The sequence below is a fragment of the Triticum aestivum genome, chromosome 4A (assembly GCF_018294505.1).
Source record: "Triticum aestivum cultivar Chinese Spring chromosome 4A, IWGSC CS RefSeq v2.1, whole genome shotgun sequence".
NCBI lineage: Eukaryota > Viridiplantae > Streptophyta > Magnoliopsida > Poales > Poaceae > Triticum > Triticum aestivum.
The window spans coordinates 87432409-87449127 of NC_057803.1; the positions used below are offsets into that span (position 1 = coordinate 87432409).

General features: G+C 44.1%; 1 protein-coding gene across 2 annotated transcripts; it reads right to left on the minus strand.

The window, feature by feature from the left end:
* Positions 1-6251: 6251 nt before the first annotated feature.
* Positions 6252-15190, minus strand: LOC123085314 (protein TPR3). 2 transcript variants are annotated; one of them, XM_044506938.1, is made up of 27 exons: positions 14887-15190; positions 14589-14754; positions 14317-14496; positions 14120-14233; positions 13848-14006; positions 12481-12658; positions 12295-12397; positions 12066-12181; positions 11778-11931; positions 11577-11686; positions 11419-11488; positions 11268-11341; positions 11062-11157; positions 10880-10975; positions 10647-10774; positions 10324-10558; positions 10047-10211; positions 9869-9970; positions 9618-9764; positions 9114-9224; positions 8669-8848; positions 8464-8592; positions 8278-8373; positions 8006-8194; positions 7748-7917; positions 6652-6931; positions 6252-6565 (listed from the first exon to the last, which is right to left on the minus strand). In XM_044506938.1, exons 2-26 carry the CDS (start codon positions 14666-14668, stop codon positions 6724-6726), a joined length of 3390 nt encoding a protein of 1129 aa, XP_044362873.1. In that variant the 5' UTR covers positions 14669-14754; positions 14887-15190; the 3' UTR covers positions 6252-6565; positions 6652-6723. The 2 variants fall into 2 exon arrangements, with proteins under 2 accessions (XP_044362873.1, XP_044362872.1); XM_044506937.1 differs by having other exon boundaries at positions 12277-12397; positions 14887-15189.
* Positions 15191-16719: the final 1529 nt, after the last annotated feature.

Consider the following 16719-nt stretch of genomic DNA (forward strand, 5'->3'; position numbering starts at 1 on the left):
TATGTGTATGTCTACTTAATGAAACACAGGTCTGAGACCTTTGAAAAGTTCAAGGAATTTTAGAGTGAGGTTGAGAATCAACGTGACAGGAAAATCAAGTTCTTACGATCAGATCGTGGGGGAGAATATTTGAGTCGTGAATTTGGCACGCACTTAAGGAAAGGCGGAATTGTTTCACAACTCGCGCCACCTGGAACACCTCAGCGTAATGGTGTGTACGAACATCGTAATGGCACTCTATTGGATATGGTACGATCTATGACGTCTCTTACCGATCTACCGCTGTCATTTTGGGGTTATGCTATAGAGACTGCCGCATTCACTTTATATAGGGCTCCGTCGAAATCCGTTGAGACGACACCATATGAATTGTGGTTTGGTAAGAAACCTAAGTTGTCGTTTCTGAAAGTTTGGGGATGCGACGCTTATGTCAAGAAACTTCAACCTGAAAAGCTCGAACCCAAATCGGAAAAATGCGTCTTCATAGGATACCCTAAAGAAACTATTGGGTATACCTTCTACCTTAGATCCGAAGGCAAGATCTTTGTTGCCAAGAATGGATCCTTTCTAGAGAAAGAGTTTCTCTTGAAAGAAGTAAGTGGGAGGAAAGTAGAACTTGATGAAGTATTGCCTCTTGAACCGGAGAGTGGCGCAGCTCAAGAAAATGTTTCTGAGGTGCCTGCACCGACTAGAGAGGAAGTTAATGATGATGATCATGAAACTTCAGATCAAGTTGCTACTGAACTTCGTAGGTCCACAAGGACATGTTCTACACCAGAGTGGTACGGCAACCCTGTCCTGGAAATCATGTTGTTAGACAATGGTGAACCTTCGAACTATGAAGAAGCGATGGCGGGCCCAGATTCCGACAAATGGCTGGAAGCCATGAAATCCGAGATAGGATCCATGTATGAAAAGAAGTATGGACTTTGACTGACTTGCCCGATGATCGGCGAGCCATAGAAAATAAATGGATCTTTAAGAAGAAGACAGACACGGATGGTAATGTGACCATCTATAAGGCTCCGCTTGTCGCTAAGGGTTATCGACAAGTTCAAGGGGTTGACTACGATGAGACTTTCTCACCCGTAGCGGAGCTGAAGTTCGTCCGAATCATGTTAGCAATTGTCGCATTCTATGATTATGAGATATGGCAAATGGACGTCAAAACAGCATTCCTTAATGGTTTCCTTAAGGAAGAATTGTATATGATGCAGCCGGAAGGTTTTGTCGATCGTAAGAATGCTGACAAGGTGTGCAAGCTCCAACGCTCAATCTATGGGCTGGTGCAAGCCTCTCGGAGTTGGAACATTCGATTTGATGAGATGATCAAAGCGTTTGGGTTTACGCAGACTTATGGAGAAGCCTATGTTTACAAGAAAGTGAGTGGGAGCTCTGTAGCATTTCTCATATTATATGTGGATGACATACTATTGATGGGAAATGATATAGAATTCTTGAAAAGCATAAAGGCCTACTTGAACAAGTGTTTTTCAATGAAGGACCTTGGAAAAGTTGCTTATATATTAGGCATCAAGATCTATAGAGATAGATCGAGACGCCTCACTGGTCCTTCACAAAGTACGTACCTTGACAAGATATTGAAGAAGTTCAATATCAATCAATCCAAGAAGGGGTTCTTGCCTGTATTGCAAGGTATGAGATTGAGCACGGCTCAATGCCCGACCACGGCAGAAGATAGAGAAAAGATGAGTGTCGTCCCCTATGGCTCGGCCATAGGGTCTATTATGTATGCCATGCTGTGTACCAGACCTAATGTAAACCTTGCCGTAAGTTTGGTAGGAAGGTACCAAAGTAATCCCGGCATGGAACACTGGACAGCGGTCAAGAATATCCTGAAGTACCTGAAAAGGACTAAGGATATGTTTCTCGTTTATGGAGGTGACGAAGAGCTCGTCGTAAAGGGTTACGTCGATGCTAGCTTCGACACAGATCTGGATGACTCCAAGTCACAAACCGGATACGTGTATATTTTGAATGGTGGGGCAGTCAGCTGGTGTAGTTGCAAGTAAAGCGTCGTGGCGGGATCTACATGTGAAGCGGAGTACATGGCAGCCTCGGAGGCAGCACAAGAAGCAATATGGATGAAGGTGTTCATTACCGACCTAGGATTTATTGCCAATGCGTCAGGCCCGATGACACTCTTCTGTGACAACACTGGAGCTATTGCCCTTGCCAAGGAGCCCAGGTTTCATAGGAAGACCATGCATATCAAGCGTCGCTTCAACTCCATTCGTGAAAATGTTCAAAATGGAGACATAGATATTTGTAAAGTGCATACGGACCTGAATGTCCCAGATTCGTTGACTAAACCTCTTCCTTGAGCAAAACATGATCAACACCAGAACTCTATGGGTGTTCGATTCATCACAATGTAACTAGATTATTGACTCTAGTGCAAGTGGGAGACTATTGGAAATATGCCCTAGAGGCAATAATAAAATGGTTATTATTATATTTCCTTGTTCATGATAATTGTCTATTGTTCACGCTATAATTGTATTATCCGGGAATCGTATTACATGCGTGAATACATAGACCACAGCATGTCCCTAGTGAGCTCTAGTTGACTAGCTCGTTGATCAATAGATGGTTACGGTTTCCTGACCATGGACATTGGATGTCATTGATAACGGGATCACATCATTAGGAGAATGATGTGATGGACAAGACCCAATCCTAAGCATAGCGCAAGATCGTGTAGTTCGTCTCCTAAAGCTTTTCTAATGTCAAGTATCTTTTCCTTAGACCATGAGATTGTGCAACTCCCGAATACTGTAGGAATACTTTGGGTGTGCCAAATGTCACAACATAACTGGGTGACTATAAAGGTGCACTACGGGTATCTCTGAAAGTGTCTCTTGGGTTGGCACGGATCGAGACTGGGATTTGTCACTCCGTATGACGGAGAGGTATCTCTGGGCCCACTCGGTAAGACATCATCATAATGAGCTCAATGTGACTAAGGGTTGGTCACGGGATGATGTGTTACGCAACGAGTAAAGTGACTTGCCAGTAACGAGATTGAACAAGGTATTGGGATACTGACGATCGAATCTCGGGCAAGTAACGTACTGATTGACAAAGGGAATTGTATACAGGATTGCTTGAATCCTCGACATCGTGGTTCATCCGATGAGATCATCGTGGAACATGTGGGAGCCAACATGGGTATCCAGATCCCACTGTTGGTTATTGGCCGGAGAGTTGTCTCAGTCATGTCTGCATGGTTCCCGAACCCGTAGGGTCTACACACTTAAGGTTCGATGACGTTAGGGTTATTAGGAAGATTTGTATGTGATTACCGAATGTTATTCGGAGTCCCGGATGAGATCCCGTACGTCACGAGGAGTTCAGGAATAGTCCGGAGGTGAAGATTTATATATGGGAAGTCATCATACGGTCACCGGAAATATTCGAGGGTATACCGGTATTGTACCGGGACCACCGGAGGGGTTTCGGGGGTCCACCGGGAGGGTCCACCTGCCCCGGAGGGCCTTATGGGCTGTAGGTGGAAGGGAACCAGACCCTAGTGGGCTGGGCGCCATTCCCCCCTAGGGCCCATGCGCCTAGGGTTTGCGGGGAACCCTAAAGGGGGGCGCCCCCCTTGCTTGGGGGGCAAGCCCCCTCCCCCTTGGCCGCCGCCCCCCCCCCCCTCCCTCTAGATCTCATCTAGAGGGGCCGGCCCCCTTCCCCCTTCTCCCTATAAATAGAGGGGCGAGGGGAGGGCTGCAGCACCACATCCAAGGCGCAGCCCCTCCCCTCCCCAACACCTCTCCTCCTCCGCGTGAGCTTGGCGAAGCCCTGCCGGAGAACTGCCACTCCATCACCACCACGCCGTTGTGCTGCTGTTGAAGCCTTCTTCCTCAACCTCTCCCTCCTCCTTGCTGGATCAAGGTGCGGGAGACGTCACCGGGCTGCATGTGTGTTGAACGCGGAGGCGCCTTTGTTCGGTGCTTAGATCGAATTCGGCCGTGATCTGAATCGCTATGTGTACGACTCCTCCAACCGCATTCTTGCAACGCTTCCGACTCGCGATCTTCAAGGGTATGAAGATGCGCTCCCCTCTCATTGCTAGTTACTCCATAGATTGATCTTGGTGATGCGTAGAAATTTTTTAATTTCTGCAACGATCCCCAACAAACACGTGCATATATGAACTTGTTATAACTTTCGCGCCCAAGCTCCAATTTAGGTTGTTCTTATTTTCTTGGAGAGGGCAACGCAATGGTGAACTACAATGCTCAAATTGACTGCGCGCATCCTTCGGTGTGTTCAAGTCATCCTTTGGGATTATGTCATTTTTGAGAGTCCAACATCGGAGCAAGCTGGTCAGTCTGCTTCCACGAGCTTCTTTGTAATAAGAGAATGATATTTGATTGCACTCGGGTCCGTGTGAAAAATGCCAATAGAGGACGAGCTCCTTGGAGCTCGTCTTCAAAATATCATTTTCTACAACCCGCTCAGAAAAACCATTTTTTTGTGAACATACATACACATGTATAACATGTATGCAAAATTTCATACCATTATGCTTTCACATGTGGCGTACAAAAAATAACAACAAATACATATTTACAAAATGGGCTGACTTTTTTATTGTTGGGCTGGAATTTTTTACAGCCTATATACATCACAATATTTTCAAACTAATTTTCACACGGTCGTGCTGAACACATGTAAGTTTCCAAGGAGCCCGTCCTCCAAAGTTTGAAACTAATAGATGTGCCTTTTGAATTTTGTGAAAATAGCGGCCTCCAAGGAGCCCGTCCTCCAAAAATCCGCACTCCGGGTCTGTGGCCCTTTTCCTCCAAATTCCAAGCGGTTGAGCTTTAAGTTCGTGTAAAGTGACATACGTAGGGTACGTGGGTTGCAGATGCTGGCACATTCTGCAGCATCGGCCGTAAAACTGCCCGTGATGTACCGATCTAGGAGCATGATGACCAGCTGTCCACCTGACCCGGGGCTTGATGGAACAGTGGTACGAAGCATAGGACACAGTACGCGACCGACCATATCTCCTCGGGATGCACGCAGCGTATTGCATCTTTTTGGGCAGAGGCCTGCAGGCTGCAGCAGCTGTACACACCCACCCATTGCTTGCCCGCTGGCCTGGGTCTGGGTGGATCGCCGACCGACCCTGATCGCCTTGCTGTTTTGGTTTGTCTACTTGCTCGGTGGCGCGCTTTGCCCGCCTAAGCCTAGCGCCTAGTGGCATCCTCTCTCCGGCCGGCCCTCGCCACCGTACGTACGACGGCGTGCATGCATGGAGTACGTGCAACGACGCAGGCAGCTGGCCTGCTTCCTTTTTCTCGCTTCTTGCTTCGGGCTCCTCGCAAGTGCGATCCTGCATGGGTCACACGTAATGCACGGGCCTCACACAGGCACAGCCATCATGGCCTTTCTTTCACCGCAACGGTGGAGCTAGCTTGATTAGGCGGCCCTCCTATGCTAGTTTGGTGCTGCGTCCCCTCTGTCCCTCTCCACCCACTCTGCCGCTTCTCTCCTTCCCGATCAAACATTGGTGCTAACAGCACGTCCATTTCTGTGTTCTCGTTCATTGATCTGGGGTTGGTGCCTGTTCGCCGCGCCAACATGCACATTTGCGCTATCCCGCCTTTTTGGCGGGCCAAAATGCCATCCATGGCCAACAGATTTCAGCCACTTTACTCTCTTGTTTGAAACTTTGGGTGCTACTTTACCATGCAGGTGTCCGCATCACAAGTCATATTTTTCCAGGGAGACAAACGTCCTCCCCAATCTGGTGGTTTCACGTCAAATTACGCCGTACGTGGCATCCACCCCGTCCGGAAAAGGACAAGTGCAGGTCGTATCATCCAATCAAATGCAACAGATGCTCAGTTTCACCGACAATACAGTAGAGAAATCATGTGAAATCATGTGCGCTGCCATACATTGTAAATTAGAGTACTGCATGCAGAAGTCATGTGCGCTGCCATCCATTGTAAACTGACTTACTCCCTTCATTCCAAAATAGATGACCCAACTTTGTACTAACTTAATACTAAAATATTTATTTTGAAACGGAGGGAGTATTAGCGACCCATAACTCCAAAGATCATCTTCATGATCATTCGATGCGCCTACCAAGAAAAGCAGGCATTTGGCAACGACGCAACAGAAGAGCGGCCTAACTGGATGATGAAGGCCGATATGGAGATTTGGGCACACACCAGATGATATGACAAATGAAACAATGGGCAGACAACTGAGGGAAAAACAAGTTTTTACTTACTAGTCGGAATGAAATAAGGGTACTGATTAGGTACAGCCAAACTGCTACTAGAGACCTTATCTACTTGGTGATCTTTCCTCGTACCATGACAAACAGAACAAAATCAAACACTGGCACTAATCAATTCCTCCCTCACTTAATAATGGTAATATAATAGCAACATATAATATAAGCAACACACGAACTGCGGAACTGCGGTTAAGCCTTGGTTTTGGTTTTTATTGTGCTCCCGTCGACACCACCCTTGGAACCAGCTCTGTGAAGCCAAGTTGTAGAAGTGAAGCCCATCTGCACAACAAGGAGCGATTACATACTGAATCAAACTGACTTATTAATGTGTATGTACATTGACTTCTGAATTCTGAGATGGATACCTTGGTTAGTGACTCATACCACCATGAAGAGTCGAAGTGATAGAAAGGTCTAACACTTCAAACTTCTAGTTATTATCTTTCTGGTTGATCAGAACTCGAAGCTCCATTAGGAGGTGTGGACATGTTGCTCGTCGATCCATTCTCCGCTGGTGGAGGAATTCCCCACTTTCTCTCAGATTCCAACGGTTCCATGACATAAACGCTGCCATCGGTAAGGCCTAGAGCAAACTGATTTGCTTCCGAAGGATGTGCCGCAACCACAACTGGATGAACATTTGAACTATAAAAGAAACATGTCAGCAGTTTACTCACAATTCAACAAAACCAGTTTCTGAGTGGCAAATGTACTAATGACTTGCTTGTTAAAAGAATAGTTTTAAGGAAAGCAAACATGTGGGTGGCGAGGAAAAAAAAACTGTTCTATAGAACAGTTCTGTTGCAACTTTAGTTCAACAGAGCAACTAGTTTGTGGTTACACTACTGAGAGCCACAACGGCTTGCTGATCTTTAGATTCTTTATAACATATATTCTAAGTTTTCCTAAAAGCCTAATGATGTATTCCAATTCAGTTTGATACATGTAGCAATCCAAACCAATATACTTCTTTAAATATGGTAGTAAACTGGCAGGGTGATGCAAATACAGAACTTCCTCATGGAGACAATCCACAATCCAAATGCATTGAGAAAAAAAATCACTGCAAATTGAAACAATCTTTGTTCTATAATACCATACGATGGATTTTTATTCAGGTATATGTATCTTAAGGATTTAGTTGCTCAAGGCAACAAAAAATATAAATCTACCAAACAAGTATTAGCAATCTGTTAAGGACATGCACTTGCTAGTCTAAGCAGCACTTCAGATACCTCGAATCTGTTACTTCCCTTAGAAAGGTGTGTCATGTTATTGCACTGAACTAAAGTAATTGCATGAGAACAAATACCAATAATTCAAACACAGACCCTCTAAAATGAGGCCAACCAAGATCCTTTCAGAATAGCTACACAATTAACCCAGTAACTGAGACAGGTAGAAAACCCCAGAGAGTCCCTGACAGAGTAAATTATGTTTGGTTTGAGCCTTATAGAATACCTGATATTTTGAGGAAGATAAGAAGCTGGAAGAATTCGGCATTGAAGTCTCAAACTTGATGCGCTAAATATGCAGACAGTGGCATCTAGAAAGCTTGCATAAATCAGTTGACTATCACATGAGAATGTAGCATGCGTTATTGGAGGAGCAGATGTCTCCCGAGGAGGCCACTGAAAGCAAAGTTAAGGAGAGTGAGCCACAAGACAACCTTCATAGCAAGAAAGACTAAGCGTCAAATGATAATGGAAGAAATTTCACCTGCTTCACGGGTTCTAATTTTGAGGCATCATAGATGGCAATCTGGGTCTCATGGACAACAAGACAATGCTGTTGATCTTGGTGGAACTGAACTCGTGTGTCTAAGATGTTGGACGTTGGGCGACCAGATGGTATCTGCAAAAATCTGCTCCTTTGCCTCTCCCACCCATCAGTGTTCCAAACACATATCTACAACAGGAACAATCAGAAACTGAAGATGGAACAGAACTTGCTTGATAGACGTGATCTGACTAGATAGTTCAGTAAATAACCTGTGCATCAGCTCCAGAGGATACCAAAACATTTAACACATTTGAAAAGGCAAGACCTGTAATTTTCTTAGAGTGCCCTCTAAGTTTACTTTTGACCTGTACAAAAAACGAATACATCTTATCTGAGTGCACCTTGTTCACTACAGAAAAGAACAATGGTAATCATGTTATAGCAGGTGCTAATACCTCATCAATCCGAACGTTGTAAATTTGGATGGTTGAATCATCCATTCCAATTGCAATTATGTTGTTATCTTGAGGATGGAATGCGAGGAAAGTAGCTGCTGGTGGCGGAGGCATAAACGTCGTCATCGTCTGCGGTCACCATAAATGTTAGGGCATCTTCTACCGTAAAAATGATAATTACACATGATCACAATGATTTACTAACCTTAAAAGTCATCATGTTGAATAGAGAGATTTTCCCTCCTGAAGCTGACATGACATATGAATCATTCTTTGACAAAGCAAAGCAGTGAACGGCCTCATCAGGACTATTGTCAATTGTGTCATTAGTCATGAGAATGCCACTTGGAGGTTGCCATAATTGAGGAGAAACACTAGCAGTAGCCTAGAAGAGTGAATAGCAAATTAAAACAATTAGTAACAATCAAATATACAGTGTTCACCTGTGATGTACATATCTACTCCCTCCGTTCCTAAATATAAGCATTTTTAGAGATTCCAATACAGACTACATACGGAATAAAATGAGTGAATCTATACTCTAAAATGCGTCTATATACGTCCGTATGTAGTTCTTATTGAAATCTGAGCAACTATGGAGGGAGTAGTAAGAAAGCTGAGAAACTGTGCACAAACAACCAGAATTTCACCTTTCCAGTTGAATTTCGTTCATTACGTGGCCATTTCCACAGTAGATGGACGGCATTTGAAGCTAAAGCCAAGATAGCAACACCTGAATTTGTGTAGATCAGTCTCGAGATCTGCAATTAAGAAAAATAAAAACTTATGACAAACTAAGCATTGACACTAGCACACCAAACGGAACAATCCATAATACAAGTAAAAATGTGAGATGCCTTTCATGCATTATACAGTACATGCATCATTGACTGACTTGTAAGCCGTAGGTGCATACAGATAAGCATGTGCATAGCTTCACTTAGCAGTCATAATGAATGTTCATGTCCGCAAGACACTTGTCAAACATCAAGCATGTAACGAGAGCTAAAACAGTTGTTCTACACGTAGAAATCACTATGAATTAATTTAACCAAATATTAATCTTATAAATGGCAGTGCACCTACAAAGATTGCTAGAAAATGATGCATATTCAAACATATACAGAGGTAAAAGGCAAGGGAAGAAGTATCACCTTAGCTGTCCTAATACTATCACCTAGTTTTAATGATCTGCACTGAGCTGTATCAGTTATCTCCATAAGCTTCCAGACCTTTGACTTATCCATTGACTCATCAGCTATTCTAGGTTTTACATCAACCATGCTTCTGTTGTCCCCGTTCTGTCAAAAGAAGTCCAGAGTAAGATCAAGTTAGTTGGGATCACAATGTAAATTCTTTATTCTTTATAATATTAGAGACCAAATGAATCTGGATCAAAACAAACCATTGCAGTTATAGGTGATGGAGCAGCAGTTCCAGAACTGGTTGCAGCGGCGGCAGCGGCGGCGGCTGCCGCAGCAGCAGCAGTCAATGGGTTTATTAGAGGCTGCACCAATAAGAAATGATTGAGCCATGCGTGCGGGAAAAATAATCTCAAGTTGTTTCTTGGTTAAAGTAACTACCTTTGTTACAGTCTCAGATGCACTACGTGAAGCATCAAAAGAACGATTTTCCAGTGTGCGCAATAAACGAACACCATCAGCATTTGCTAAGACTTTGATACCATTATCAACAGTAGAGACTGCCAACAGAGTACCCTCCTTGTTAAAGCGGATACGCGGGCTTGCCTGATAATTGTGGGACCAGCCACCAAGTTAGAACAAGGAAGGAGATTCTTACTACATTTACATCAAATCACAAATTCACCAACATAAGCACACACAAACGAAAAGAACTCACAGGTAGGCCACCATCAGCTTCAATGGTAGTCAGAAGACTAGTGTTGTCCATGTCCCAAATCTTTATCACGAATTCATCTCCAGCAGCCAAAAACCTATTTCGCGTCGTATCGAATTGTACAACACCCATAGATCGCTTACGAAATCCCTGGTATGTTCTCTTCACCGCACCTTCACTCTCATTCCATTCCACCAGGTGTGATTCACCATCCTTGCTGGTCCCGCAAGAAAACAATCTACATAGAGGCAAGAAAAGAGTGAAACAAAGAACAAACACCTGCATAATCCTAGCTAAAAATGTTAACAATGAATTTAGATACGAACCTTGAACCATCCGCACTATATGCCATCGTAGTGCACCAATGACCTGGTGCATCATAGTCAACTCTGGACCCAAGATTATCATACAGCCATGCCTTTATCTTTCCATCTAAAGCAGTTGAAAAGATGAACTGCGTAATAGGAAGGTAACATGAGGTAAAAAAACATTAGCTTCTGATAGAAAAAACAATACAATCTGGTGCAAATGCTTGAAATAATAAATGCTTTTCAAGTACCTGAATATTTTCCTTGTAATGTGGACAAACAGAATAGACAGGAGCTTCATGACCTTCGAAGGTAAATTGTTTTGTTCCACTAGTGGCCTCCCACACCTAGAATGCAATTATTGTAGACTTCATATTTCTAGTTAAACAAGATACAATACAGTACCAGAATTAATACCATCACAGAAACTCACCTTTATCGTCTTATCGTCTCCACAGGTAATTATACACAGCTGCTTATTTGGATGGGCGAATGCAATGTCATTTACGCCACCAACATGTGCATCAATCTAATTAACAGACAGTTTATAATCATATTCAGGACACAAGATAGCAAACCATGTACACAAGACAATGAGCCATAAAGCAGATAGTGAGTGATAAGTATATGCAGTCATACCTCCAAGTGTTGCCTAATATCATCGCCACCATGATAAGAATAAATCTGTACTATATGCCTTGAATAAGCAACACCTTTTAAACAGAAGATAACATTAGAAGAGGGCTAACTTGAAAGAACAGCAATACAAAAACTGTTCACGACATCTTACCAAACAAGGTTCCATCAGGACTCCAAATTATGCGATTAACTGACACGGTAGGATCCTTAACCAGTGCTGCCTGTTGGTACAATTTACATTTACACATACTTATATTGAGTACAGGTAAAAATACTAGGTTACATAACTACATATTGCAGTGAACAAACCTGGAGGGCCATAGAACATTTCCCAAGCTCCCAAACCTTGAAGTTTCTTACAACAAGTCTCTCCTTGGTGCCAACATCCCACAATCCAATGTCACCAACATTGGTACCAACTAAAACAGATACCAAGTGAAAAATGCACAAGAATGAGATGCTATGGTAGAGATAAAGATTTATCATGGGCACAGACATTAAAGAGCTTACCAAGAAGAAGAGTTTGTTGAACTGGATGGAAATCCATGCTCATTGGAGCTGATCCTTGACTCAATGTCCGTGCGACAGCTTTATGGAAATCATCTTGCGGGTAGCTATGGCTCTGCGGATAAGTTACTGGCATCATATTCACCGGAAGATTCACCTGTGAAATACAACCCAGTTGCAATCAGGTATATATCGAGGATTGATTAGGCATAGCATGACAGTATTATCAAGTACCAACTGCAAGAATCCAATAGCGGTAACAGATTTTTGAGGGAGTGAAATTGCTAATACCTCCTCAGACAACCCAACTGGCCTGGGTCTCTTACTGACATGATCAGAATCTCCAGATGGATAGTCCATAGAAGGGTTAGCAGCCGAGGGTGTCCTAGGATGCTTCAACATAGCAGCTACAAGATATATGTGCAGAAGTGTTAATCAACCATGCAATGCCACCTATTCATAACGTTCGCGAATTCCTTGCAATATTAACAAACATAAGTACCAGGATTCGTAGGAGTACCAAATCCAATAGCACCTCCAGAAACAGCAGGATGTGTTACTGCTGGAGGGTTTGACATCCAACCGGCCAGAGGTGCGACAGGTGTTGGTGCAGGTTGAAAGGGCTGAAACAGACATAAACCAGATTATCAATAAATGTACACTTCCACATATAGATGAATTGTCCAGATATGCTCAACAAGCTTACTCCATGGGCGCCCAATTGGGGGAAACCACCAGGTTTAGGTATAGATCCAAGTAGTGGATTGTTTGCTGGTGATGGAGCACGTGCACCATTTGGTTGTCCACAAGAATGATCAACAAAGAGGGTCTTGATGTCAGGATTAGGCCTGGGATTTTTGCAAAGCTGGTGCTGCCAGTTTAAGCTGCCATATATTACAGAATAACATTACTACTATGATAAATGGAGTTAATGGTGGGGTCCCCACCTTCCACCTCCTTCAAAAATAACAAACAAAAGCAAAAATAACAACAATTTCACAAGCAAATTAAGTTAAACAGAATTTTATTCTTATCCAAACAACATCCTCCATCGTGTTAATTACCCCACTCAGGCCTGGCGGCAGAGCAAAGAACATGGTTTAGGCCTTGCATGTGGTGGGGCGCAATGTCATCTAGGATGGAGCTCGGTTGAGCGTGACACCCAGGTTGATTGCATCGAGCAAATTGAAGTTGACAATAACTCACCATGCTGCAATAATATGATTTTTTTACACATAGCAAACCGTGCCCATAGATAGACTTCTTAATTAATGATCTTTCCCTCCACATCCAAACATATATGGTAAATCTGAAGATTCACAAACGTGTGGATGTGAAATTAAACCCAGAAACGTCAACTAGGACTGACTCTGATAATCTAATGGAATACCCACTTATGGACAATAAATAATGGAAAGGTAAATAGTAATGAATCAAGGAATGAATCTGCAAATATTTGTAACATCTTTACAAGTTTCGGTTCCAAAGAAATGGAGACTGCAGGTTAACAAATATTGGTGGCAATTTATACAGAGATTCTTTACTTATTTAAACTTCAAATTGTATTGGACTGCTGGAAAAATGTAAATGCAAACAGGTGACTCAATTTTTTGGACATTTATGACTGTAGGACCCACAAAACTCGTCACGAAGAGCAACCTTATTTACAATGTAAATACCTAATGGTTGAGATGTGTCAATGTACAAGATTATAACATTAAGAAACCAAGATTTGCATCTTCTTAAAAATGAATGAACAGCAGCCCTCACTTAACTTATGGCAAATAAAGCCAGGTCAAATTTTCCTAACCAAGAACGGTTGGTTTAAATAAATTTGGGGAGAACAGAATGTGGGGCACAGCCTCATTAGCTTATAACATTTTACTGGGTCAGCTTTACAAAGGATGAAATGAGGGTAAGTAATTTTATTGGATTAAAGAATGTTCGCCTAGTAGATCTATAACTAGCATCAGCAGTTCAGCAGCAAGAAATATGCAGCATATAAGAATAAATAAGATGCCCATACAACAAAGAGTAAGGGTGCCAAGATTATTATGTTTCTTTATGTGCTACCTCTGATTGATAAGTGTCCGTAATCTAGAACTCTTCAGATTGGGAAACTGAAGCTTGTCACGGAATAAGGGGTTAGCTTCGATCAGCTTCTTCAGCTCAACAAGCATTATTGCTCTTGCAGATTTTGTATCACCATACTTGGAAAGCTGCTCATTCTCCCTATCAATAATAAAAGCAAAAACCAATCACTGAGCAGTCCAGTAACGGTTTGAGCCACACAAATGATGGCAAGAACCTAACGTTATAAGCAAATGCAATCACGCAGATTTTACCTGAAGTTCTCCAGAGTCAATAGCTGTGTGATCTCCTTAAACAGCTCCTCATTAAAGGATGCAAACACCTTCAAGTCCTTGACCAAGATTTCAACCGCCTTGGACCGATCATGCCTGACAGAAAAGGAACAGATAATCAGTCATCAATTCAGTCCAGCATTTACAATTCTACATACACCTCTTACCCCTGCACTTACTTGTCGAGGGCCTCGAGATACTTCTGCTTGCGGATCTCAAAGAATATCTTCATCGAGTAGCGGTTGTCGTCGACTTTGGTGAAGCCCCCGAGGTAGCGCTCCACCTCATCCCAATTGCCATTGATCACCTCATCCTCGAAGTACTTCATGTTGAAGTAGAAGCCAGACTCCTGCTCAAGCCTACACAGGGACAAGGGCTCCAAGTGAGCACGCTAGACAAACGAACAACACCAACTTTTGACTTTTTTGGGGTGGGGGTTTGAATCACTCACTTGTGGACGGTCTCCTTGAACTTCTCCTCATCGAGGAACTGCAGGATGAGGAAGACGAGCTCCCGGCTGAGAGAAGACATCCCCGCGTCCCCGACTCCTCACCCACCCAGGCGGGGCGGATGCAACCTGGCCGTAAACCTAGCCTGCGGGGGCGCAGGACCCCCCACTGCAGAATAAGATTCGGACTCCATGTTCAGTTCACGATCGCTCACAGCCCAGCCGCGGCGGAAACAACATACGACGGGAAGAAAAAAAACAGATCAAAAGCGAGATCGATCCAGGCGGGCTAGGGCTTTACCGGCGGAAGGAACCTCCCCGGCTCGGATCTCCTCCGCTCCGCCCCGCGCGGGGCGAGCAGAGCGGGGCCGGCGGAGGGCTCGAGGCGGCTCGGCGGGGCGGCCGGCGGCGGAGATCCGGGGGCTGCGCGGCTTCCGATTTGGGGGGCGGCCGGGGCGGGGCTATCGCGAGAGGACCGAGAGGGCCGGGAGGATGAGACTGAGGCAAGGGGCAGTATCGTAAGTCAACAAAAGGGAACGGGGGTATGGAGCAGAATTCCCCTATTTATATCGGACGAGACGAGACGATAATGGAACCCCCTCCCCCCTCCCCTGCGCGTCTATATATACCCGCACACTCCCCAAACGACATACGAGAACGTGCAGGATAAAATATCTTTATCGTTTCGGACAGGAGAAGAGAAGAAAAAAAGAAACACACGCCTTATTACGTTCGCTGCACGCGTTCGCCCCGAACCCAAACCCTAGATCTGTTCCGGAACCTGCCATATATGCACGCACATATCCCAACGATTTTGAAAAAAAAACTCGCCCAGAAATGCAATCCAAGCCCAGGAATCGGGCCCGTGGAAAGCCGGGGCTCCTCCTTTCCGACCCTGCTGCCGGATCTTTTTCGGCATGGGTGGCATACGCAGAACGAACTCCGTGCCCCCGCAAAAAAAAAATCCAGGATCGAATTCGAATCGAAGACATCCAACCAACGACTGCATAATTCGGAACGAAAAGCAAAATCAGAGGCTGTGCTGCACTTACGGAGCTCTGTGGCTGGAGGGGCCGGAGAAGAGCTGTGGGGGGAGGAAATGGGTTGTTGGGGGCTAGCTAGGGCAGGGAGGGGCAACCACCTCGCGGTCCTATTTATAGGAAACTCTCGTGTTTGCCACTGATAAGAGTGGTTGCTTATCGATCAGCCCGTCTGCGTCTCGCGATCTGCTTATCTACTTATCCCGTCTGATAAGCGGTGTGTGATAGGCTGATCAGACGCGGGAGGTGGTGGTAGGGTCCATCGGGCTCCATCGCCATTAGCGCAAGAATCCGCGTTTGGATTTGCTTTTAATGAAGACGTGTCCAGTCTGTACCCAACAACTAAAAGACGCCTTTTAATGCTCTCCTCTCTCAAAGAAAATCGGCCTTTTCCATCTCTTACTATTATTATTATTTTGATTCGAAACTAGTATTTCTTATCTCACTACAGTACAAGACAAATTAAGATATCAGGATTTGCCATTTCGTTCACAAATATTTTACTCCCTCCGTCTAGGTGTGTAAGTCATCTTACGAAAACCAAATAATCCCAAAACACTTAGGCACGGTGCATTAATTTCTACTTCATTTCTTATTTCTTGACATATCAACCAATAAAAGATGAGGGGTGTGCATGCTTTTAATGACTTAAGACTACTAAACACGACATGCAGTGGTTAGTTCATTGCATGCAATGCTATTAATTAGCAAATAAACATTAAGGTCTCTCGTTTTCTCCTCCTCCTTGCTCACGGTGCACAACCTAAGATGACTTACTCACCTAGACGGAGGGAGTATTATCCATGTATTACCTCCGTCCTAAATTAGTTGTCTTAGATTTGTCTAGATACGGATCGCTAGATACATCCGTATTTGTCTAGAACATGTCTAGATGCATCCGTATCTAGAAAAATCTAAAACAACTAAATAAGAACGGGTGAGTATTTGCTATCAATAAGGGGTGTTCGTGCAAACAAAAAAGGACCAAGAGACGAACGACCAAAACCCTAGCCACCGCCCCATCTATTCCCTTCCGTGGCCGCTAAGGCGCGTTGTCGGGCAAAGTTCATGCAGCCTCGGTGTCAACAGGGAGG